This window comes from Rhinolophus ferrumequinum, chromosome X (genome assembly GCF_004115265.2).
Source record: "Rhinolophus ferrumequinum isolate MPI-CBG mRhiFer1 chromosome X, mRhiFer1_v1.p, whole genome shotgun sequence".
Classification (NCBI taxonomy): Eukaryota; Metazoa; Chordata; class Mammalia; order Chiroptera; family Rhinolophidae; genus Rhinolophus; species Rhinolophus ferrumequinum.
Genome location: NC_046284.1, coordinates 120,194,175 through 120,221,237, shown reverse-complemented (window position 1 = coordinate 120,221,237; position 27,063 = coordinate 120,194,175). Strand labels below are relative to the sequence as shown.

Below are 27,063 nucleotides of genomic sequence, written 5' to 3'. Positions count from 1 at the left end.
TTACCACCATGGTATAACTAACAGCCCCCCCGATCACCTGGTTACCATTTCCGTTTTGTTGCGAGAACATTTAAGATCTACCCTCTTAGCAACTTGCAAGTATACGACACAGTATTAGTAACTTACAATCAGCACGTTGTACATGAGATCTCCATGCTTGTTAATCTTCTAACCGGACGTCTGTACCCTTCACTCACATCTCTCCATCTCCCCCAGATCTCAGCCACTAGTTACCACCACTCTCTGTTTTCTAAATTTGTCCTTTTTAGGTTCCACATGTAAGAGGTACCATACAGCATTTGTCTTTCTTTGGCTTATCTCACTTAGCGTAATGCCCCCTAGGTCCCTGCCAGTTGTTGCAAATGTCAGGATTTCCTTCTTTCTTGTGGACGAATGATATTCCATGGCATATTGACCACATTTTCTGGATGCATTTGTCCACTGCAAATGCTTAGGTTGTCTTGGCTATTGTGAATAATGCTTTAATGGACATGAGAGTGCAGACATCGCGTCAAGGTACTGATTTCAATTTCTGTGGATAGATACCCAGGAGTGGAATTGCTGGGTCATACGGTAGCTCTATTTTTAATTATTGAGGAACCTCCACACTGATTTCCAAAGTGGCTGCACCAATCTGCAATCCCACCAGCACTGCACGAGGGCTCCCTTTTCTCACATCCTCGCCAACACCTGTTGTCTCTCGGTCCATCTCATTCTTTGAGCAGTGTTTCACTATTTTCTATACTCTAAGGTTTTTATTTCTAAATTGTGTTCATTTTCCTCCCATTTTTAAAAATCTTATTCTAGATATCCAAACTCAGTTGCTAACCAACATGGCAGGAACCGTGGTCTGTGTATAAACCACCAGGACTGAGCTTGCAGTCACTGCGCCCCCAAGCTGAGACAAGCACTGTTGTTTTGTTTAACCTTCCAGAGCACGCTACATTTCCAGGCTGTAGGTTTCTTAAGGGCAAGACAGACGTCTTGTGCATCCTTATTTCTTCATATTCTTTCTCAGGGCCTGGCACAGGGTGGACTCTCAGATGTTTATTGGATAAAACTACAATAATTTTATATTCTTGCCGAGAATAGAGACCGTCTCCTCCTTCAGTAAATATGGAATGAGAACCAGCTATGTTTCGGGCATTGGGACACTGACATAAGCCATTGCAGACTAGTTCCTTGGTCACTTGGAATTTAAATTATAATATAAGGCAGAGAGACCAAAAAAAAAAAAAGACAAACACATGAAAAGCGTGATTTCACGTGGCCATCGGTGGTATGCATAACATAAAACAAGGGGTGTGATAAAGAAGGGCCAAACAGATAGACAAATCGTCATGGACAGATTCTCTAAGGAGGTGACACTTGAACTGAGAGAACTGAATGACTGAAAAAGGAACCGGTCACGTTAAGGCCCAGGAAACAAAGTCTTCTAGACAGAAGGAGTAGCAAGTGCAAAGGCCCTGGACTAGTAATAAGTTGCCATCGTGAAGAAGGGGGAAGACGACGAGTGTGGCTGGAGTATCATGTGGGGTTTGGGGGAGACAGGAGACGAGCAGAGCCCCTGGCCTCGCAATCATGTAACTCAGGGTGTTCGACAAGAGACGAGAAGACCCCTTTTATGAGAAGCAGCAGGAGGGAGCTGTGGTGCTTGCTGAGGCTACCAGTGGAAGGAAGAGAATTAGACAGTGTCGTCTGGGTGTCATTGCCACGGCCAAGACCTTCTTGTTCATCCCGAACCCTCACACCCACCATAGAGCCATTTACTCAGGAACAAAGGGCTTCCCCTGTCTCTGGCAAGGGACACTCTCGTGTGGAATTACGAGCCTGCTGGAGAAGGCTTCTCATCATCATTTATAGTGCAAGCTGCCTGTCCGGTGGGTTCGGTACTGGAAGGGAAGATTAAATTCTACCGGGAAGAAAAACACCTGAGCACACCTCATTTTCTCTATTTGAGCAAATCACTGACGGACGCTGTACCCAAACACTCAGAGAAGAAAGACGCCTGGAACTGCCTCAGGTCTGGAAATTCCAAGGTAAAGAAGCAAGCGTACTAAGTACATAAATAAACAAATGAACGAGATTTGATTTCACACGTTAACAGACTGGCAGAGACATGCAAAGTGTGATAAAACCAGGACTACGGGCAAATGCGAACACACACGCGTGACTGATGGGAAAGAGGGTTGGTACGACCCCTTTGGAGTATAACCCTTCAAAGTATGACCCTTCAAAATGAACAATTCTGCAAAATCAAATGCAGTTCAGGGTGGAGGTCACCGACAGCCCAGCAATTCCACTTCTGGGTTTGTGCCTTTGCGAGAGAGTCTCCCACGTGCCCTCCAAGTGGGAGGCACAGAGATGTTTGCTACAACATTACTGGTTATGGCAAACAACACATCAAACACACAAAAACTCCCAAGATCCAGCAATAGGAAAATGGATGGGTGGGGGAACGTTTATAAAAGAAAATATCTCGTGGCAGTTCAAATGAAGAAAGCAGAGCGAATTCTGGGAACCTGGGTAAACTTGAAAACAGTGTTAAAAAGGGAAAAGGAAGTTAAAACGGCTGTGGTAAAACAGAGCATTTGTGTGAATTTTTAAAATTTCAGGACAATCCACATGTAGTAAACATCTAAGAACGACCTTGACTGGCTCTGGGAGGAGGGAACGGATGGTGGCACCGTATCTGTAACATTGTTTCTTTTCAAACGCTCTGAAGCAAAAAGGACAACACTGTGTTAAATCTTTTTGCTGGGGACCCTTAAGACACCTTTCCGTAAATTAGATTTGGAAGCTCTCGAAGCCTTGTTGGCACTAATACTGCAATTCAGCAGTGGGAGGATTTGGGGAAAACTGAAGGGAGTCACTGTTTTTTACTGATTGCGAACTCTGCCTGCTAAAAAATAAATGTGACATCACCCCGGATTGCCGAGGGAAAAAGCATAGCCCTTCAAAATGAACAATGTTCACATATTATTAAGAATTTCTTGTTTTCCTGAAGAATTGCGACCTCAAGCTCTCCCAAAGTAATCTTATGGACGTCTTTAAAAAATAATGAATTCGCCAGTAACCTCAGAATGCATTTCCTATTGTTTTACCTGAAATCTTATTAACAACAGTACTTCTCTATTATTCATTAGGAGGAACACAGAAATTTCTTGACAAAAGTGTGTAACAGAAAAACAGAAGAAAATTGCAAGGAGAGACCTGGATTAGCTAGTAAGGAATTTGTTACTGATGTTTAAAGATAATTATGTAATGAATTGGTGAACATGAGTTAAATAAGCACTTATTATCACAGATGGTAAGAAAATCTCTTTTTTCCTCTTCCCCAAATCACCCCGAAACTGTAAATATGGTAATACTGAGGTTCAAAGTTGGTCAAACAAAATCGGCGTGGGAACTAAGAAGCGTCTATAATTACTATTTATTTTTTCCAAACGTTTCATTAGTAAAAGCAACATTTCTAAGAGCAAGAGATTTCTATTTACGTCCTCTGGGATAATAGATAAAAAAAAAACTTGCTGCTAGTTGTATAGTTCTTCATGTGAAATTTTCCAGACTACCTGTGCTCTCATTTTGAGCGTGGTGTGCAATCATGATATATTCATAAACTCAGGACAAATGATGGGGCAAGTCAGTCATAAAGCATCTTCTATGCGCACCTTCTGCCTTTTCTTAATTTCCATCTTCAGAATATCCCTTCAGCCCACCCATACCACATGACAGAGTACTGGCTGGGTGCACCACCATCCTACTCCAAATATTTGTGCAGAAATAAAAAGAACGAAGGAAAACAGACCGGTTCTTCCAGGCAAACAGCAGAGCAATGCCTTCAGACTGCTCAAACTCATCCTGACAGAGGTGGCCGCTAGCCTCCCTGCCCAGAGATCTGAAGACTGGAGCTGACACACAACCCAGGAATTTAAATGAACATCTGAAAATATACTACTTAGAAGTGCCCTTCCTGGCTTTCTTTGGTTTCAATAGCTGTTCCCCAGTGAGAGTTTCCATTGTTCTGTTGCGTACTAGATACTAAGAGAGACTCCTGATGGCTTAAGCCTGTATGTGACAAGCTCATGCAGACCGTTTACCCAAGTGAAACAAGGTAACCCCCTTCTTTCCGGGACCAGAACTGCCATCTGGCAAGTGTGCCCCCAAAACTTCCAAACCTCATAGCGGGTTGATTCTCTGAGCTGTCTGTGCCTGGAAATACCTGAGGAAAGAACAGCCTTATTGAGCCTCTTCAGAAATCCTCACATTTTTAACTCAGCTGGTTCAATGCCGTGAACCGGTTTACAACCAGGCAAACGCTCTGCGTAGCTTACTCTAATTCCAAACCTTGGCAAGCAGGGTTGAAAGCTGTGTGCAAACGGAGTTCCATTTTGGTTTCCAGGTTTGCAATCAGAGAGCTGGTTCTCCATACACCACTGGAGTGGAAATAGCTCATTTTCCCAACACTCATGCAAAACCGAATACAGAAGTTGCTACCGGTCAACAGCCCTTCACTTCCTCATTCACTTGACGTGTGTGTGTGAGCGTCTCCCAGGTGGCCAGACCAGCAGTAGACACTGGGGACTGTGCAGGGAACAGAATCCGCGCCTCCGCCATGAAAAAGCCGAGATGGCTGTGAGGAAAGGAGGCAGAGAGGCTGAGTGCTGCAGAGCTGCTGACAGGCTGAGGAGGACATGTAGAGACTGGACGCAACTTGACGTAAGGCGATGAGTCCTGGAGACACGGCGGCACTGGGGAGGGTGCTGCTCACAAGGGTCCTGGATGACGGCCTGTTGGGGGACCATGAGGAGCAGCAAGAAGCCAGAAGAGCCGAGCCGGGGGTGATGAGAGGCGGGGGTGTCACGGGAGGCGCGATCGGAGCAGAAGCAGGCCCAGCCATGCACAGCCTGCAGGTCCTGTAAGAACAAGCCTGGAAGCTCTCAGAACGCCCTGAGGCACGGGCGGACAGGAACTAACTTAGGGTCTAAAGGAATCACTCTGGCCAGAAAGGGAAAAAGGGGAGCCTCGCAGGGAAGAAATCTGGCAGACACCACCTCAGCCAAGCAATCCAGTTTAACATCACAGTGACGTCGTGTGGACATCTCGTGTCCTGGCTGCGACGGGATGCGAAGGACTTCTCACTTGAGTGATGTTCTTCCCTGAATCCTTAAATCCCAGACTAACTGTGGGAAAACATCAGACAAACCCACATTCGGGGTCAGTCTACAAAAGGACCTGACCAGTCCTCCTCAAAACCATCAAGATCATGAAAGACAAGGAAAGAACGAGGAATTATCACCAAGCAGGCCTTGGGTAAACTGTGACGTTATCAGTCCCAAGGAAAGAAAATTCAAAAGGGTGTCACCAAAGGACAAGACAGGACCCTTACACGTGGCACACGGAAGAGGTAAGCGACCAGGAAAGCTTGTTCTTAATTCACCGCCAGAAAAACACACAAATAGGATGAACAGCATTTTGCAACTCCCTAAAGTCAAATAATTGCCTTTTTCTCATGTCCCGAGAATGACAAATCCTGCGGCTAGAGATCCCACTACCCGTTAAAGTGATGATGAAAATGCCAATGCCACCTCACCATTTAGCGCTTCCCGGAGACAAAAATGTGCAGGACTATCAGATCTGTGAGCCCCATGTGCCGTGTGACCTTTGTAGGACAACAGATTGGAGGGAATGACCACAGAGACGAAACCCGCTCCTCGTGTTTTGACCACTGCACACTGACTGTCTTTTACTCTTGACTTGTGAACAAATATTTTACGGTTCCCCTTTAAAAGGTCGGTGCTTCTGGAGGGACCTCAAAGAAGGTCCTTCTGGGCGCTGATCAGAAATTAGTATTGCGCTATATGAAATAAGTCAGACAGAGACAAATACCGTATGATTTCACTTATATGTGGCATCTAGAAAACAAAACAAATGAACAAACGAAACCGAAACAGACTCATAGATACAGAGAACAAACTGATGATGGCCAGATGGGAGAGGGTTTGGGGGGAACAGGTGAAAGAGGGGAAGGGATGAAGAAGTACTGATTTGCAGTTATAAAACTAGTCACAGGGGTGTAAAGTACAGCACAGGGAGTAGAGTCGATAATATTGTAATCACTATGTGTGTGTCAGATGGGGACTAGACAAATCAGAGGCAATCACTTCACAAATTACAGGAATGTCTAACCACTCTGCTGTATACCGGAAATGAATACAGTACTGGATGTCCGCTGCAATTGCAAAATACCGTGAAAAAGAGCAATTAGCAGGATTCACATAGGGATGGAGCTGTGGAGAGACAGAAAGGGAAAGCAGCAGAGAGAAGCTTCCTCTTTGTAAATTTGCCCTAGAAGTGGCCCTAAAACGGAGAAGACTCCCACCTTTTGATTTTGTTCATTGTGATGACGAGTAGACAGAGGCGTTTTTATTGGGATTTGACTTCTAGGCAGGACCTTCCCCTTTTCAAAGCTCACGTGCCTTGCATCCGCCCTAATCCCTGGGGAAACTTCTCCTTACCATTCGACCCAGTTCTCCAGGTGTTTCTGCAGTTTTCCATCTCAACGGAATCCAAACTGGATATTGTTTTTCTTTAAATGTTTTCTTTCCACATTGTAGTGCTTGATGAGAACACCAAGACATACCCTGTCTTCAACGTAAGAAAAACTTCAGAAACAAAAAAAATGACACCGAGACAATCATTAGGATTTTAGCGATCCGTAGAGATAAGCATTTGGATTGCCTGTATTGATTAACAAGTAATGGCATGTGTGCAGAAAATCGGACAACTTAGAATTTGCTTTGCTCATTGCGAATGTACAAATAAAATTACCACCACCGAAATACAGACGTAGGATCGTCATTTTCCACATCACTTTGCTACCTACGCAGCCTGTTTGAATTATGTGTAATTTGACTTAGCTGCACACTCAATTGATTACAGAGAAAGCAAACAATCCTATTCTCTTTGTTGTTAAACGTTCTTATGTATCTGAGACATGACTCTATTTTAAGTAAGAGTTGGACAAGTCAAGAAGCAAGTTAGCTTCTGCTTTCTAAAGGAAGCTGCACCACGCCACAGGTCATTGACAGTGAAATCTCTAATCACCTAACAAACAAACAAAAAAAGATACGTCCAAAAGCTTTCTAACCATCCTGATGTGGCTTACTGTGGCTTAATCAAAGCCAGTGTGATTTTAAAGCCTGTGCCAATCGATCCAAGAAGAGAATTCAATGAAGGCTACAAAGTGGTGTGAAGAGGTTTAAGCTTCATTTGATAAAGCACACAAAATGAATTTCTGATAGAACACTTAGAATCTACATGTGTTTTTTTTAACAGAATTGAGGTTGCAAATGCACCCAGCCCCCACCACTCTGGCATGGTGGGGGCGGTGCAAGGGGGGACAGGAAGAGAAATGCAGTGAAAACTGATTTTTAGTAAAGAATGATAAAGACCCCTGAAGAACAGGATGGTGAGTGGATGTTCACAGCAATCAACATAACCCAGTAACTTATATCCCGTGAATCAAATATCACGTGTGCCAGTTTTATGCACACTTGCAGCAAAGGGATTCAAGAAAGATGGTTTGAAGAGCCTATTGCCAAAGAATCACTTACAACGGATTCTTCCAGCTGAAATCTGCAAGCGGGGCTCCCTGAGGCCAGGGCTACTTAACATTTATTTACATGCGTGACATTCTGTGTGTGAAAGCTCACAGAGGTCAGGGGAGTTGCAAGTATTACTGTAGAGAAAACTCGACCAGACTGTGTTTTATGTAAAGGTTTAGTCGGGATTTTTTTTTTTTTAATGATAACATTAGATTTCAATGCACATTATATATACAGGGGATGCCGTGTCCCTAGACGAATAACATTTTATCAAGTTAACTCTCCATTAACCTCAAGCAGATTGTCTACAGTTCAATTCAGCACAATTACTGAATATCACAGGGCACCCTGCTAAAGGCTGCGGATAAAAAGAACAAAACAGCATCCCTGTTGTCTGAGGACTCACCGTCTAATGGAAGGAAAAACACACAAGCAAACCATCACAATGAAATACGGTAAGTGGACGAATGAGGAAACACTTCTGCTGTTTGGTTTTAGTTTCACAGGAGGCTAAGGAAGGTGCCAGAAAGGTGACTACAGACAGAGTGACACCTGTGCTGGGCATACAGCTTCGTGGGGGCGAAAGCAGGTGTAGATGGGTGGTCCAGGCTGGCAGAGAGGGAGAGTAAGGGACAGAGGTGTGCAAGTGGAGGCTGTGCCCTGGGACCCAGGGGAGTCAGGTGCAGGTAAGGCAGACGCGTGCAGGAGAGTATCAGAGAGGGACTGGCAAAGCAAGGACGCAGGTGCCTGCCTCTGTGTTCTCAGGCCCAGCACTTCTGTGCAGGACGCATGAGCATAAAGAGATGCCAACAGGACGAAGACCATTTGGGCAGCCACTCCTGGGAGACAACTAAGGGCTCGGCCAGAGAGCTGCATAGCAATACGAGGGGGTGACACTGGGCTTGTTTTAGACACAGAATTGAGGTTATCTGGTGACCAAGTGGAGGTCTGAATTCAGGAAAGAAGGAGTCAAAAGACTCTCTCTCTCTCAGTCCCATTCTTCCTTTCTACTTCTCTTTTCTGGATCTCAAAATCATAATTTTAAAAATATGCTTATTAGATTTTTTCCCCCAAAAGTACAAAAGTAAAAAATACTCATTGAAAAAAGATAATCATACCAAAAAAAAAAAAACAGCTACCACGTTCCTCTCTCCCCACCAAACTTTTCTCCGCACGCTCATATGTGTGCACACCACTCTCTGTTAACAGTTTTACCTGCATTCTGACACTTTTTTCCATGCATTTATTATATTCCTTTCAATAAAAGCAGTTTATAAAACGTATCGCAAAGTGGGCTTTAAGTTTTATAACCCTGGAAATCTTACTTTAAAAACTTCTTATTCTTCAGTTTTGAAAAATCAATTCTTGGTTTGAGAAATATGGATAAGCATAGTTACAGGGGAGCAGGAAAGGAAACATCAATATTGGAACTGATATCACTGATATTTGTGTTAAGCGTTAAAATGCAATTAGTGGCACATTTCCAAGAGATTTTAGTTCTGTCAGACACCACACAAATACACAGGAGAGTATTTCTAACACCCCACATAACCAAACACCCTAGATCCCTCCACAAGAGTACAGATAAGCAAATAAGTCTGTTAATCAATGTTGAACAGGTGAATGACGTTCCATTTGGTGACTGGTTGACTGAACACTTTCTAAACTGGATAATTTCAATATATTTAAATGTTCATACCTACTGTCTTCCAAACGTCAATGAAATATTTTCAAGTTAAAATAACTGCCTGGTCTTCACGTCCGAAGCAAAGCTTGCATAGAATAATAACTGTTCCCCATTGCTTCAAGCAGATGTATTTTATTTTTAGTCCTGTTCTCCCACTTCGGCATTTTCTTGAATAGTAAAGGGAAGGGTACTCAACCAGTGAACTTCTTGAAGTGGCAGGTCATGTTGATTTTATTTTGTATTCCTTCCATCCCCCACACTCACACTCTTAACTATCATTGGATGTAATGACAAAGTTCAGTAATATTAAAAGCCTTATAATTTTTTGACTAAATTCTTTCAACATAATAAGCTCGGAAAAGAACCCTCTAATTTCTTGTATTATGTCTTTTTTGTGGAATAGTTACAAAGGCTAGGAAGGGGTAGGTTTAATCATTGATCATCCTAACAAATCACCGAAAATGTGATATTTTGAACATCACAAGACTTTTGCAAAGGAAAAGAAATACAGAACCTGTTCTTTATGACTCACAGCTTTCTTTTAAACAGAAAGAACAAAATCCTATTGAGTTTCATCGCTTCAAGTTCCCATTCATTCAAGCACATACATCTGGCCAGAAATAACTCAGAAGCAGTGACCTTTCCATCTCTTGACGCTTTGAGTTATGTCTCTGAAACTCTTTTGAACATCAGTGCTGCTGGGGCCGAGATGACCTCCGGAAGGACAGAGCTTTTCAAAGAAGATGAGAGGAGCCGTGCCTCAGAACTGGCAAGCTTCCCGCACAACTGTGTCAGCTAGCTATGGCTGTGTAACAAATGTCCCCCCACCTCAGTGTCTTAAAGCAACAACCATATAGTACTTTTCATGACTCTAGGGGTTGACTGGGTACTTCTGCTGGTACTGCTCGAGCTCACTCGTGGGGCTGCAGCCATGAGCTGGATGTTCTGAGATGATCTTACTCAAATGCCTGGAGCCTTAGTGGAGATGCTACAATCACTGGAATGGCTGCCTCCCACCCCCTCGCCCCCCACGTGGTTTTGTCATCCCTGGATTCCTCAGAAAGGGTGGTCTCAGGATTCTGAGTGTGAGAGTGGAAGCTTCAAAGCCACTAGAGGTCTTGGCTGGAAGGTTCACAATGTCCGTTTCTACTGGTCAAATGCAAACCATGGGGGGACAAACAGACTCTATCTCTTGAAGAAAGAGTTGCGAGAATCTGAGGCCATTTTTAATCCACTTCAGGAAATTAAAAATCTCTCCCCCCTATGCCCAACCCACTCCTATCCAAGCCTCGACAAAAATCGACAGGGGACCAAGAGTCTCCATCACCTTCCAAGACTCCAACATGAGCACCTCAAAATGGGATTTCCTAGAGTACACTTTAAATGTGAAAAGGAAGGAGAAAACACAATACAGTGTGATGCAATGTTACACACCACAATGGTAAAAAAAATGAAGGAAAAGTTTAAAAGGCATATTTAGTTGGAGTAGGAATCACAGACCAGCTAATTCTACAGAGCTTTAAATTTACGGAATTATCACGAAGTTCAGGGATTCCGTACATGATATCTACCATTTTTAAATAGAAGTGTTTATAAATGCAGGAAATTATCTCTTCAGTGATTCTCTCTGTATCATTAATTCCCAATTAATAAGGGAATTGCTAGGCTGCTGGGTTGTGTATTTCTACACTTCTGAGAAGAAGAATTGACAATGGCTCATCACAGTGTCACCATTGATAAATGGAGTCAACATCACATACGTCAGAATTTCCTTGACAATCAGACGTGTTAATATGTGTAAATTTCACCAGTCTGGATCATAATAATTAATCTATGACATTAAGTGTGACAATTATCACTCTTGTCACCAATAGTTTCTCTTTTCTGCAGCAGTAAGTTTTACATTTAATTTCAGAAATCAGCAAAACACTTCATCCTTGCTTTTCTGTCAGATATAATAACAAAAGATGCACGTAGAGTATAGTAGAGAGAGAGAGAGAGAGAGAGAGAGAGAGAGAGGCAATTGGAGCTGCCTCAACCAAAACTTTCCAAGTGAAGGAGATACAGCCTGCCTTTGGATCACTTAATTTCATAAACACATACACAATGCTTGCCTCTATGCCAGGGACTGTTCTAGAGGGTCTATAGATATTAACTCCTTGCATCACCATAGCAAACTTATAACGCGGGTACTTTCATCATTTACATTTTACAGATGAAGAAATTCAGGCATGGGAAGTCCACACGGGTAACTGGAAGATCTCCGACCCGAAAGCAGAAGATCCTGCCTTGACAATCCCTGCCTCGAGCCTCTGGTCTCTGCTCCCTCTCCACGTTGCTCGTTCAAACCACCGCCTGGCTGTGGACCTGGCAGGATACACCATCCGTTGAATTAAAATATCGTGAGAACCAATGTGCTAGAGAGCCTTACATGTGGCTAGATCAGCACTGGCCTAAATACCAAGGAAAAAGGGAAAGAAAACCCTATAAACAACTGTGAGGCTTTGTTCTGGATGTTCAATTGCCTTATTGTAAAATATTATGTGCCAGAAGGCACGAAGGGTAGGGCTATAGCTGGCGAGCTGGAGAACACTGGGGGGCAGGATTACAACCTCAAAATCCTCTGTCCTTAAGACTGGAATTCGGCCAAGAGGGACAATGGATTATGTACTCATACAACTGTCCAATTCTTGCTTCTGAATCCCAACCAGCTGGTGACAAGAGGTGGCTCTCTGAGACTCGGTTTCTTCCCATGTGAAATAAGAACAAAGACAGAATGGACGAGTACAATTCATTTAACGAATTTCATGTATTCTGAAAATAGGCCATGCTTCATAAATGTTTCTTAATGTTCCTCTATAAAACACTGAGAAACACACAGCAATTGAAACCCGGTTCTGGTTTGATTTAAAATTGAGCTGAATCCCAGCAGCTATGGTTTGCTAGGGTCTCCTTCTCTGGTCCGATATATTTCTTCTTAAGTACCCCACCATGACAAAAATCCCTACAGCAAATGGCATTCACACTCTCCGGAAGCTGAAACGCGCTGGGGGACTTAGCAACAAGTGGCTGACCTCCCCTAGACACAAACTCTTCAAAAGAGTCATTGTCTTGTGTTAAGAATTCAGCCCACAATGATCAAGTCAAAGGACATCCAGAAAAGTAAAGAGGGTCCTTTTCCGTTCCATATAGTCGTGAAACTTAGAAGTGCATTTAACTCGGGAATCTGGCAGGGGGAGGGGAAGAGGGGCTGCCAGTGACCTCCACCCACGTCTCAACAGAACGATAAAAGGCACAATTTGGTTAAAATGAGTTAGGCATTCAGGTCCTTGAATCCCAGTGGTCCATTTCAAAGAGCAGAATGTTCCTTAAAAGCTTTGCATTGTGATTCAGTGATTTGGGCTTTTGGGTATCAGTGGTATTTTCCCTTCGGCAGAAGTCTGCCAAACAGTGACAGACTTTTCAACAAATATTTGCCAAAAAAGAAAAACCTTTCTGTTTGTTTGCTTTTTTTAGCGTGATCCCAACTTTGACCAGGCGTCGTGGAACTCAGCTGTTTTCAGACAGGTTGGCTTTCCCCAGGTAAGCAAGAAAGATGAAAATGGCTTTATCCAAAACTACAAGTGTTCTTTCCAAGGCAGCAAGTTTTAAGAACAAACGCGCTTCCCCAATTCATTGAGGGATGAAAGACCACCCCATAGGTGAGATTCTGAAGCGTACCTCCTCGTAGGGAGACATACTTTCAGGACATTGAGAAACAGCCTAGACGTTCTGGTCACAATTTCACAATTTCACATCAGGCCAGCCTGGTCACTGTGTGCAGCCCTTTATTTTTTCAACAACCCAAGTAACTCTTAACTTCTGTCCCGGACAATATGGAAACGAAATGATCTGAGACAGCCTCACGACAAAGCATGTAAAAATGTCACGTAAAATAGAACCAACATTTTGTTTTTAATGTTTCATTTTACTTGGGAAACACAAAAAGTAAGGCAATCCCTATGGACCCCAAATGACAACGGCCGTGCAAACAAAGTCCTGGGTAAAAGCTTGAGAACACCTGTCACTGTGACCCATCCAAAGCCAGGACAAACGCCTTGCATCCAAGATGGACGCTGGAATGTAGACACCAGTGGAGAGCTGGGGTCCACAGGAGGTGGAACGCAGGGGCTCAAACGTTCGCTCTTTGGCATCCACTGGCTCCGGTGTGGAACAAGGTTTCCATGAGTGTTACCAAATGAAGGTCTCCCTTTGCAAGGGATTAGAATCCAAATACTAATTGCATCCTGTGTGGTCTGGGGACAACGAAGCTAAGATTTTTTTTTTTTTTTTTTAAGTGGCCCGGTGATGCCAGGACACTGCAAATGAAATTGTCTTTTCAAGTCTTTGCTGAAAAGTCACCTTCTGAGCAAGGCTTTCCCCGGTGACAGTATTTAATTTTGTACCACACGCATTCCTCACCTCCTTGGCACTCACTGCCTTCTATTATTATGCGATGTAAATTACAGAATTATGGAGTCATTTGTTGGCCTCCACCAACACCACTGGAATTACCGGGAGGACACAGGCTGGGCTGCGTACCTGGCATAACAGAAGTTCCCCTTGGTGGTCTCTGTTATGACCGACAGCTGCACTATTGGGTCATCACTGGAAGCGTCTGAGTGACATTGTCACATGCCCATCTGGGCGACTGGTTAGGTACTGACACTTTCCTAAACTCATTGACACTTTTCTGTTTGGTGTTGGAGTTGGGCGCATGGATCTGAGTCTGGCTATAGCAAAATGAAATACAGAGATCGCATGCTTGTGTGAGTTGTTTTTTGTTTTTTGTTTTTTTTTAAATGGTGGTGAGGGACTAGGAGGAGTTATAAGAATGAAGATAAGTGTCACAGATAGAGAATGTCCCATGCCCAGCCCAGGTCTGTGCTAGCAGGCAAAGCTACAGGGGAGACCAACATATCTGAAAGAAGATGACACCACAGCGGACATGAGATAGACAAAAGGTTTTAACTATTTTTCCAAGAGAGTCAGCTATTGATAGAGAAAGCCTGAGTAGGCAAAACTCCAGCATGCCTGGTGAAATGTTTTGTTCCTCCCCCAATGCAAAAGAAAATGTCAGCTATTCATCAAACGAGGTCATTATCTGTCTTCCACGAGTGCCTCAGAAAGCAGCTAAAGAAGGTGTAATGTCAAACCCCAACTGTCTCTAATAGACTCCAATCCTTCTGCTCAAAACACAGAACCCCATCTCCAAGCCCAGGATGAGTGATGGATTACGGCCTCTCCCGGAACTGTAGAAAAACATTAAGGATTGACACCCCAAGCACCTGCATGTTTCACTTAATATGTGTTTTTCAACTGAAGAAAGAATTATTGAACCAGAGATAAGTCCAAAAACTAGTGGAGACACACACAAAAAAGGAAAGAAAATATGAGAGGTTGTAGAGGATAGAGTGAGAAGTCTAAGATTAAATCAGCATTCTAGAATCAGAGGAGAGAATAGTGAATAGTGCAAAGATATTTAAAGACGAGGGTTCCGAATTTCAGGCTGGTCGTTTTATTTCATTTTGAATGGTCTGACGTTGACCAGGCATTTTTCTTCATCCACATTTTTCATCTCTTCATGGCAAGGTCTAGTTTCCCCTTTTATTGCTTCATTAATATTCGAGTTGTGGCTTTCCACAAGTGTCTTGAAACTCAATTTTTTCCAAGGATTTGTCTTGGGAGATTTGTATGTGGCACATGCGAAAGACATTCCCTGTCAAATTCCATCCAAATTTCATCTCGGAAGCTTTTCCGAGAAAATCAAAGCAAAGATTTGAGACTTCCCTGTCTTGTTACTTTGGGGTTTGGCTTTTTATTTTAAACACTCCATTTATTTCAACTAAGCACATTCACAAAACCTTGCCTTTTTCCCATTGCTTGCCATCTGTTTCCTATCTCTTACCATCATCGAGACACAGTGCCATTACAAAAAAAAAAAAAATCTCTGATTTTAATTGTTAAATAGCTTTCAGGGAAGGCTGTTCCGAGGTAAATGCAAATATGTAATAACTGGGTAAACATCGGAGCTTTTCACTTACCATTTTACTCCTTGATGGATCACTATATAAATAAATCCCTTTGGATATACACTCATCAAATTTAATACCACAAAATGTGGCATGCATTATTTAGCAAAGTACTTCAGCACCTGTAATCAAGAGCCATTGTTTTGAACTCCGAGACACGTAATCTGTTTTTCCGTACTGCTTAACATGAAATAGCTCTTTCCCACCCATACTTAGATATACAACATTTAACGCACATTCTGCCTCAAAGGGGTGGGCTGAGACTCATTCTCACCAAGCTCCCTGCATACAAATGCCGGGGTTAGAAACACAGTGTTTCTGGGGTTACAGAGGGAGGGCGCCAGGGGCGCTAGCTCATTTATGAAATACAGAAAGCTGTCAGAGAACATTACCTCGTGTGGAATGCACAGCTGGCCAAGTGAGATGGAAACAACTCGAGATTTTTATTTTTTTATTTTTTTTTACTCTAGGAAGGAGATCTGTTTTCCGTGGCAGGCTGAATAAGAGACCCTAGGAATATCCATGCCACGCTCTCCAGACCCTATAACTGTGCTGTGTTGCTGGGCCATAGGAACTCTGGGGCTGTGAGGGAGTTAAGGACCTCACGATGGGGAAATGATGAGGGTCACCGAGGTGGAATCGATGTCACCACAGTACCTTTAGAAGAGGGAGGCAGGAGGGAGGTGTGACGATAGACAAGACGTGCCAGAGTGGTGTAGCGTAAGAGATTCAAGCAGCCCTTGCTGGCGTTCATGATGGATGAAGGAGCCACAAGCCAGGAAAACAAATGGCCTCTAGAAGCTGGAAAAAGCAAGTTACATCCGAAAGAAACCCAGCCCCACTGACCTCTTGATTTTAGCTTAGTGCATTAGTCAGGATTCTCCAGAGAAACAGAACCACTGGGGGATTTATGATAAGGAATTGGCTCACAGGATTCTGGAAGCTGACAAGTTTCACAATGTACCCTCTGTAAGCTGGAGACCCAGAAGAGCCGGTGGTGTGATTCCATCCAAGTGTGAAGGCTGGAGACACGATGAGCCGTCCCAGTCCGGGGAGAGCAATCTGCCTCACTGAGTCTAGGGATTCAAACGCTACCCTCATCAGGGACGTCCACATAATTCAACAAAGTTTTGCAATGTTTCCGTCAGTTCTGTTCGTTGCTGGCCACCCTGACCTGTCTTCATCAGTGACGCCTTCTCTCCCCTCAGAAAAACATTGAACCCATTTGTACACTGCTGTTTTCTTCACGGCATTATCCCCCAAACCTTGGACTAATATGTCCCTGATTTCACTTCCACTCTTGCCAAGTTTAACAAGAAATTCAACGTTTGTTCATTGCGCTAATTCAAGCTCAGACATTCTCACAACTGCACACAAAAACACGCAACAATAATGAGTGCCACTCAGCAAGACACCGCCACATGTTGACATGAACACAGCTGTGAGACACTGATATACCAAGGTTATGAAACCTCACTGAGCCGTTTGTGCAGGGCTGCCAAGGTAAGCACACGGTGGCAAGTTCATGAACTTAATTGTCACACCTTGTAAAGCTAGACATGGAGCTAGTAGGGACCTGACTAGGCTGGTTCAACATTTGTAGAGATTTTCCTCATAAGCTCTATGTTTTATATCATCTGTTAGTAAATTCTGAAACAAGTACTTTCCTAATAAGAATATCGGCATAATACGTTATCATTTACTTGATCTTTGGGTACAAACTAGCATTTGTCTTCTTAAAACAATCTAATTGGAAATTTATAAGAAATTAAAGAGAAATTAAATTAAAACATAATTATAAGGACACGATTATATCCAGATGTAGAAAAACAGAACCACAAGGACGTGATAACCAGGCCCGTCTACGGGGGTAGCGGTGGGGTGGGGAGGGAGCAGTCCGTGAAAATAGTGCTTCAGAGCAATGGCTTAGCACCTGTATAACATACAAGTACTTCCAATTGGAAGACTGGAAGACGAGCGTTTTCCTAACGCCACCTCCAAAGGCCTCCATATGACGACTTCACACACTTCTTAAGTTTGTCACGTGGTTCTCCTTTGATTTGACTGATCTCCAGGAAAGCCAGACTTCTGCCTCCTATGTCCCTGATGTTATCACTGCCCTGTCCCAGCTGATAAAAATCCTATCTGATTCAAACTCACCTCAAACGTCTCCTCTTCAACGCAACTGCTCCCCCAGTACTTTTAAACGTGTAAGACACTCTGGCTCCTTTAAACCCATTTAGGGCTGTTATCTGTTGTGGGACATTCGTCTTATATAATGGTTATTGGGGAAGTCATATTCCCCTTCAATCTCTGTCTTAAGCTGAGAGACAGAGCCACACACATCTGAATGATATGGAGTACTCACTATACGCCAACCACCCTAAGTCTAACAACATGGAAAGCAATGGAGCTCTTTTTCTTAAAATAGCTCTTTAAAATGGAAGGAAATATCATGGAAAAGCCCCAAATTACACAGTACTTGAACTGGAGTAGTTCGGCTTAGTGGTATATTTTTATGAGTCCCAAAGGCTCTGTTCCACACTCAAAAAAGACGAGGTTGCAAAGAATCGCCCAGGCCTCCCAAGCAGACATCAGTAGGCAATTCTGAACTGCTAGTTTTTTTTCCTCTCTCTCTCTCTCTCTCTCTCTCTCTCTCTCTCTCTCTCTCTCTCAACACAGAAACAGGTTTATAATTGGCATAACAGAGGCCAGCTCCTTTCTCAATTATGTGTAGACAACACTGGTATGTATATTTTAAATTAGTTATTTCTTTATTTCATCCCTGGGTATATCCATAATTCTTTGCTAACTCTGATGGAATTTCCGATCTGCTTTTCTCCCCTCGCAACTGCAAGTTACTACAGAGAAAGGAATTCAGAAGTCAAAAAAAGCTCTCTGTCATGTGTGATGACAAACTAACACACCCTATCTATGTGAAATAATATAAATGGCAACTCAAGCACCATGAGTGGTATTATTGCTGCCAATATGATTCCCCCAAACGGTGAAATACCCTTTGTAAACTTACGAATAAAACAATGGATGGTCTTACCCTCAAATTACATAAGAGTTACAATCTGGAAAAATCCAATGGATGTAAAAATTGTGGGGGAAAAGAATTCTGCTTTACCTGTAAAATTGCGTAATTCTAGCTTCAGAGAATTACACATTTTTTACTGACTTGGGGGTCAAAATGCCATCTGGATTATCAGGCTGCACTGTTTGGTGTATTTGCTGGAACCCTCAGCCCCTGTCAGAGGCAGTACGACTTCCCAATCACCAAGACAATGAAAGACTGCTCAAAATACCCAAAAGTTTCCTGGGGGCAAACCACCAAGCTTAATGAAAATTCACTGCCAAACAACACGTTAAATATCTGAGTTTAGTTTTAAGACCATTTTGGCTTGAAGAAACTCTTCAATGACCCGAGTCACATACCAAAGTTAAGAAGCGGGAGCATCACAGTTGTTTATTTCCAAAGCTTCACTCTGATAAACAAGCTTGGTGCGTCCCAATCAATTAGAAAGCCATCCGGTGTGAACGAGTGTCTGACACTGAGAAGTGACACTGGCACCTGACATTGAGACAGAGACAGCAGACATGGGGCTTCTCTGCCACACCCTGCCGCCGTGGAGCTACATTCTCCTGCAGACACCCTGCCGCCGTGGAGCTACATTCTCCTGCAGACACCAGACACAACGGCCACGGTCTGCACAGACGAGAGTTCAGATGGAGCTGCGCATTCTTGGGGACTGAGCATCTATTCTGCTCTCTTCATGCAGCAGGAGTTCTTGTGACCCCACAACAACCATGTGGAGCTCCAACATGAAGAGCGGCCCACCGCAGTTCATAAGCTGTAGAACGAACCTTTTCTGTCTGGATGGACACGGGGCAGATGCACAGGAATTCACATATCTAACTGATAGTTTCTTCTTCAGTGTGTTATCAAACTTTAGTTTGACCCAGGCTTTGGCAAGGCATGTCTGCAGTAAGCAGGTTACTCGCTACTACTGTACAGAAAACTAGGACGTGAGAAGGGAGGACGGCCAACTGCATGGTGTAAGGTTATACATCAAAGAGTTATGCATTTGCGGGGCCGGCCCGGTGGCTCAGGCGGTTACAGCTCCATGCTCCTAACTCCGAAGGCTGCCGGTTCGATTCCCACATGGGCCAGTGGGCTCTCAACCACAAGGTTGCCAGTTCAATTCCTCGAGTCCCGCAAGGGATGGTGGGATGTGCCCCCTGCAACTAGCAACGACAACTGGACCTGGAGCTGAGCTGCGCCCTCCACAACTAAGACTGAAAGGACAACAACTTGACTTGGAAAAAAGTCCTGGAAGTACACACTGTTCCCCAATAAAGTCCTGTTCCCCTTCCCCAATAAAATCTTTTAAAAAAAAAAAAGTTATGCATTTGGAGGTATTTGTGTGTTTTTAATGTTGTATCAGAGCAGAGTAACTCTACACAGTTGAACAGGAGGGAAGGAGCATTGAAAAAATGTGTCTGGTGAAATTCAGAATTCAATTAAAAATTCAGTTACTGAGAAAACAGGGGCAAAATTATGGATTGTAACATACACTTAAGTATTATTACATGAGTAGTAACCGTACATGTTTAAAGCGCCTAATGACTTTATACAATAGAAATCTGGTCAAATTTGGTATGTCAGAGTATTGAAAATTGTGTTATATTTTACATGATCCCGGAGTAGCTTGTTAACAGAGTTTTAAGGTGTCTCTCTGTGTGATATGTGGAATATATTTTTATGTAAAATGTTCCTTTTATCAGTTTGACAAGTAGACAGAGATACATATACCACTATTAGATGTCCTTAGAATCCTTAGAATAGCTATTTTCAACTAGAGAGTCTGGGATCTTTATCTTGTCATAATTTAACAGGAAAAGTAAATTGGAAGTTTAATTTTGGTCAATGTAGATCATGAAATCAAATCAAATATCCTTATTTCTTACCTCAATAACAAAAAGTTGGGTCTAGTTTGGCTTTATTGAAGGAGCAGGTGTTTTCTGTTTATCTGGAAAATTACCCAATGATCCCTGCTCATCATTTGACCTTAACCTTTGAAGGCGGCCTAAACAATTGACATTTTTCTCAGTTAAGAGGAAATACTGAACATTATTAGCCAAGTTGGCTGAACTGACATTTATAGACGACATCTACGCAAACTATAACTAAATAATGCAGGTTTTTCAAGGGTACCGGGAACATTCCCCAGGATAGACCATATGCTGGGCCATAAAACAAGTTGTAAGCAATTGGAATCATAGAGACTATGTGCTCAGACCAGACAGGAACTAAAATAGAAGTCAGTAACAAAATGCAATAACTGTAGTATCTCCAGATATGTTTAAACCCACCAGCACATGTCTACATAACCAAAAGGCCACTGCGGAAATGACAACTGAAGTTATAAAATACTTTGATGTGAACATTAATGAATATGAAAGTTAGATTGTGTGGGTATGTCAGATACAGCTACAGCAGTATTTAGAGAGAACAAAAATGCAGGGCCATTGAATGAAGGTACTTCACCATTTTCCCCATCTATGTGTCAGTTCATCATCCTCGAGTCTTTTAGGCAAATACGACTGTCTCCTGAGTCCAACTGTGGATGAAAAAGGGGTTCTATGGAAAGTAGACTCACAGGGGAATCTGATCATAAATTCCTAACGGGACAGGTCATGGAGGGTAGTTCCGCCCAGGCATGTAACTTGTTTAGTAAAAGGTTTTAAGCCAGCCCTGTCCACTGTTCTTGTGTATCTAGGTTAACCCACCTCTGAAATAAAGGAAACCACCCTCAACAGAGCACACGGTCCTGTTAACTATCCTGTAACCCAACCCCACCTTGCTGTCTCCCCCCTCCATGTCATCTTCCTATGTTCCTTCCTTAGTCACAAATGCATAAGAGAAACTGCTACACAATGGAATATTACTCGGCCATAAGGAAAAATGAAACACTGCCCTTAGCAACAACATTACTGGATCTTGAGATTATCGTACTAAGCAAAATAAGTCAGAGAGAAAAAGTCAAGAACCGTAACACTTTACTCATAGGTGGGATATAAAACTGAAAGCAACAAAGGAACAAGACAAACAAATAAAGAAACAAAAACTCATAGACAGAGGCAATAGTTTAGTGGTTACCAGAGGGTAAGGGGGTGGGGGGTTGGAGATGAGGGTAAGGGGGATCAAATATATGGTGATGGAAGGAGAACTGACTCTGGGTGGTAAACACACAATGGGATTTATAGATGATGTATTACAGAATTGTACACCTGAAATCTATGTAACTATATTAACCATTGTCACCCCAATAAACATTAATTTTTAAAAAAATGAAGAAAGAAACTGCCAAACTGCTATTCTCCATAGCATCTGAGAGCTTGCTTCCTGGAGACTGTCGTCAGTTTGGCTCAAATAAAATCCTGCAAAAATTCTCTCCAGGCTTGGACGTTTCACATCAACACAATTAACATAAAAGTGAATATTTTTTCTCCCTTATGTATAATATTATGCCCTTCACTACAGACTTCTAACAGGCAGCTTGTGGCTATGGGATTGCCTAGCTGTGTTTTGCTACTGTTTGCATATTTCAAGATCTTAACTGTCTGTCATTTTAATGTCCTTCACTTGAACAAAAGCTGGATGTTGTTTTACTTTCCTTCTTCTTCCACTTCATCCATTGCTTAAGGAACAAAATCTGACATCTAATCTGATTAAAATGCCGAACACTCACATACCCCATCTTCTTCAGATGGGCTTAGAAAATATCTCTTATAGTAACAAAAGTCACTCGTTGTTCACCGTTGTCTATAGCCCACCCCCACAGCATAGAAAATGAGACTCTTAGGAAGACCAAAATGAAGGGCATTGTTGACTTTCCACCCCACCAGAGCCTCACAGAATGGATGGAATTTATGCAACCCTTCTTCGGGAGAGTTATAAATAGGACAATAAAAGCCTTGGCTGGCACACAACATTCCTGACGTTTTTGGTGGCCCCAGTGCTCAAAGTTCAGTTAAGGTCTTCGACTCCCACCTAGCCAGCATAACACAAAGGTCGGCATCTCCCACAGCAGGTGACCCTATTCTAACCAGGGTAGAGACCATGCAGGCAGATGGAGCACCCATATTCGGAGAAGCAATAAATCCCAGACTGTTACTGTTTGATGAGACCTCGGAAACCTGCTAGCTCAGCGAGCTTCACCCTGCACTCTGAAAGCCCCTAGAGTTCTGAGATTCTCAGGGGGTCCTGTAGGAGACGGGGGTGCTGACACCACCACCGCCCCATGCCCAATCATCTAGCTTCAGGCAAAGGTAGCTCTGGTTTCTACACAGAGCCTTTCAGTAACACTGTGCCTGAAAACAAGAATTTTCCACCCTGCTGGACGCCGTGGTGGAGAGATTCCACTGACTGCCCCAAGGTCATTCTGTTAATTAAACACCGATCCAGGGCAAGCATCCAGATTTCCCAAGACAGCAGGGACCTTCTTCCAGCAATAAAGGATTTAAAAAATGCTTTAAGGCTCCCTTCTCCACAATCTCTCTGCCCACCACTCATTTCCTACCACGTGGTCGAAATTGGGGGTGGCGAGCGTTAAGATACAGTCTTAAGGAAACACCTGTGAAAATGCAGCTATGTTACCAGCAGTGGGTTATGCACTCAGTCCGTGGTTTTCAAACCTGGTCCTTGATGCCCATGAGACACGACAATGGAGGTAATGAGGGGGAACCTACTCCCCCATCTCTTAGGCATCCAGAGGAATTCTCCTTCAAGACGTGGGACGCGGAGGCAGGCACTGAGAAATGCGGAAGTGGAGACTCCTACGTCCTCGCTCACAGTTTCTCTCACATAACACCACAGGATAAACAGGAGACGTGAAGGACCCAAGCTCTAAACTACTCCTGGCTCCCTTACACTTCCCAGCATGCAACGTGTCCGTGGTAGAGTGCGGGTGGGAGTGAGTGTGTGGTGGCTCGTGTATGTTTGTGTGTGTGTTTACATTCCGACTGTATGGATGCATGCACCTATCCTGCACCACCCTTTTCTCTAACACCCAGATAAATAAATGTGCACCCATTTCTGTGGGAAGTGCAGGTCCCTATCAAATCTTTCTTTAGGTTTCAAGCTGGGGCTGAGAATCTCTGGGCTCTCGCCCACCAGCTCTCACTCTGAGCTCCTGCTTCCTTGCTTTCACAGGAAGACCCTTCTGTGACCTACTGTCATCACATGGCCCCTTCCACTGCCTCCCCTACCCCTAGGGACACACCCCCACCCCTCATTTCCTGAAGCAGGACTAACCCACCCCCGCCCCCATGTCTAACAGATTTTGCTAAAAACTTGGATACAAGAGGAGGGTGGTAGTATAGAATAAAAAAATTACTAAACACTGAGCACCAGGTACTTTGTGAAAGTCCATCCTACATGAAAATTCCTCATAAAATCTCTGTGTGTCTAGAGCCTGCCCTTCCTCGATAAAGGGTCTGTCGTGTATCCAACAGATATTTGTTGGAAGCTTACTTATTTACCAAGCATGGGTCTAGGTACTACAGACTCAGCAGTAAACAAAGCAAACTCTGCCATTAGAAAATTGTGTACAAGTGTGCAGCTTACACACACCAGAATGGCTAAAATTCATTCAAGAGAGAGAGACACCAACTTTTGCCAAAAATGTGTAACAACACTCATATGTGTAAGAGTACAGATTGTTGCACCATTCTGGGGAACTGTTGGGCAGTATCAAATAAAGCTGAAAGCATGCAGACCTATAACCCAGCAATTGCATTCCCAGGAATACACCCAACAGACAGGCTGACATGTTCACCAAGAAACATATACGGTGCGTTCACAGCAGATTTATTCACTATGACAAATAAAGTAAAAACACCTAAGTGACCATCAAATCTTGCATAGATGGATAAACTGTTTTTTTATACACTTACACCACATAATACTATTCAATGACGAGAATAAGCAACACATCACGTGCAAAAGCATGAGTGAAACTCAAACATGACAGTGAGTGAAAGAAGTCAGGTACCAAAGAGAACAAACTGTATGATCCATAAAGTGCCAAAAGGAACACAACGGATTTATATTTTCTGAAGGCCAGATGGGCTGCAAAGGAGTCAGAGATGCTTGTCTGGTGTCAGTAATTTCTATTTCGTCATTTCGTTGATGATTGCGTGGCTGTGTTCCATTCATGAAAATTCACCAGGATGTACGTGCATTTTCTGTGTGCTTAACCGCTATGAAAAGGTTTTGTTTCCAAGTGCACTTCATGCGTTTTCACAGAGTGAACATTTGCGTGGAAGTCACCGGCCAAGACACAGAGCACGGCCACCCCCGCAGAAGCCCCTCACGTTCCCTCTCCAACTCAGTCCCCCAAAAGCAAGGTCTGTTTTGGCTGCTAGCCAGGCGGCAGAGACCTCATCCGTGTCCTACATACCTAAGAAATACCTTGGCACACTACAGCACTGGCAGGTACGTGTGGAACTAATTTATTACAAGCAAAAGTTGGGGAGTCAAAAAAAAATTGGGGAGTCACGCCTGATATTTGAAACCCTTGAGCATGACCACGTATATCAGAGGATAAACTGAGGGAAAAGGAGGAAGGAAAGAAACACAGTTCTTTGGGGAATGTCTATATTTAGGAATAGGAAGTAGCGATACTTAAGGGTAGATTGAAAAATCAATCCACATTTTCATTTCATAAACCTAATTTAGCAGTTTCTTGCCACCTTATTGATAGAGATCGCTTCTGTGTGACTAACCAATTATTGATCGATAAAAATATTTTATTCATGAAATCTTTCTGATGACTTATAAGTATCTTTGTATTCCTACTACAAGGCTTTGAACTGTATGATGTAGGCTCTGCTTTGTGTATTTTTAATCCATTTGAAGACAGAAAGAATTTCATTTTCCTTGGATCCTTAGGATATGAGCTGTCAGCAATTGTGCAAAGATAATCAAACTCATAAAAAATGTATGACATTTGAAATGCCCAACAGCCACAAAACTGATTTTCCTCAAACATTCTGACTCGGGAAATCTGATCCTGAGTGTTCACTGTAGAGAAAGGAAGAAGCTCCAGGACCAGCGACAGGCTGGCTTGCCCATCCTTCTGTACCGGAACCAAAGTTACCTGTCCTGCCTGAGCCCCAGGACGGGAACCGCCAATAGTCAGGCAATAACCTGAGTTATCGCAGAATGAAAGCATACATGTGGACGTCTCCTTGCTCCGTTTCTCTGGCTGCATATCTAGTCTCTCAAGGGCCATAAGTGTCCACATGGCTGTGGCAGCTCTTTCTCCTGTGACTGCATGTACACTCTATTCGCATGTCACGTGCAGCAGGGTCACAGTCCTTCCCCTGCACTTCCATAATGCTCAGAGTTTGCAAGAAGCGAGTAAGATTCGACTACATAGCCTCTGGTGTGACTGATACTATGCTATGTAATTTATGTTGGTCTGTCATCCTTGACTTTAAGGTAAGGCTCTGACGTTTGGCTGGGATCTCAAACGGGTGGCATGGGAGAGAGACAGTGTGTAAATACGCAAACGGTTCTTAGTCATAGAGGGCATTTTTACATTGAGAAATAGGGCAGGAGACGCCTGTGTTGGATTTCCATGATGATCGCTGAACGTGGAGTAGTCTGGGAAAAGGTCGTCATTACTCATCCGTACAGATGGGTAATTAATTACGTGCCATCCATGGACAGGGCTGACATGACAGAATCATTAAAGAAGCATGGCAGCTTCTCATTTATCAGCAGAGACGGGGCAAGAAGGACTCCCCCATGTGTCAAAGGCCCAGGGATGGCTGGATGCCACACAGCCTCTCTTACCTCCAACCTTTCAAGACAGAAACACAAAGCCAAGACCGCCCCTTAACAGGTCCTGTGGCCAGAAATCCACATCTGCTACTCAACAGAGTACCTTCAGGCATGACCTGGGCGGCCACTTCCCATCTTCAGCTGACTAGCTTTTCTTTTTTTTTTTTTCCTTCAGTACCACAAGTTTATGGAAATTTGAACAATACCGAAAGGTAGAAAAATAGAGATCATAAACATTCCCACTGTTCGCATTTGGGTGTCGTTGATCTTCACTATGATATTTTTATGTACGAAGATTATACGGGATACTTTACATTGCATCAACTTCATAAATCAACAGGTATAAATTTATGAAACTGTGTTTGTTCATTTTCTTAATTCAAATATAACCCTTAAAAAAATGTGGTTAAAATTGGCACAGAGCTTTCTCTGTGTGTTTCACTGCTGACATTCTGAATATATCATGTTCAAATTTCTTGACAGTATCTCACGGGTATACCCATTGTCACCCAGTTTGTGGGCAGAGATGTAAATCAAGCTCAGAACATTCCACTTTTGTAAATCTCCCATCCCTGGTTGAAACAATTTTGGTGTCACTGGCTCATGGTATAGCAGGGATGACCATCTCCTACCTTCTCAGAAGGGGCTGTGGGCACAGCAGGTAATTCGAGTCTTCTCGAAGCAGATGGAGGGCAGCTGCTCACCCAGATCTGTAAACCGAATCAAGTTCTGCAGTTTGAATCAATGTTCGTAAACTGGGCTAAGATGTCAAACATTTGTTCAGGAAGAATTCGTAGGTGCTATATTTTCTGGACTCCTGTATATCTCAGAATGCCTTTT

General features: G+C 43.2%; 1 protein-coding gene across 2 annotated transcripts in view; it reads right to left on the bottom strand.

Moving 5' to 3' along the window:
- ANOS1 (anosmin 1) overlaps positions 1-27,063 on the bottom strand; it is a 515,987-nt gene that overhangs the window by 293,869 nt on the left and 195,055 nt on the right. For both annotated transcript variants that reach the window (XM_033107670.1, XM_033107678.1), the window contains exon 4: positions 26,856-26,933. In XM_033107670.1, coding sequence (XP_032963561.1) covers positions 26,856-26,933 — 78 coding nt within the window. The remainder of the gene's footprint in view (positions 1-26,855; positions 26,934-27,063) is intronic.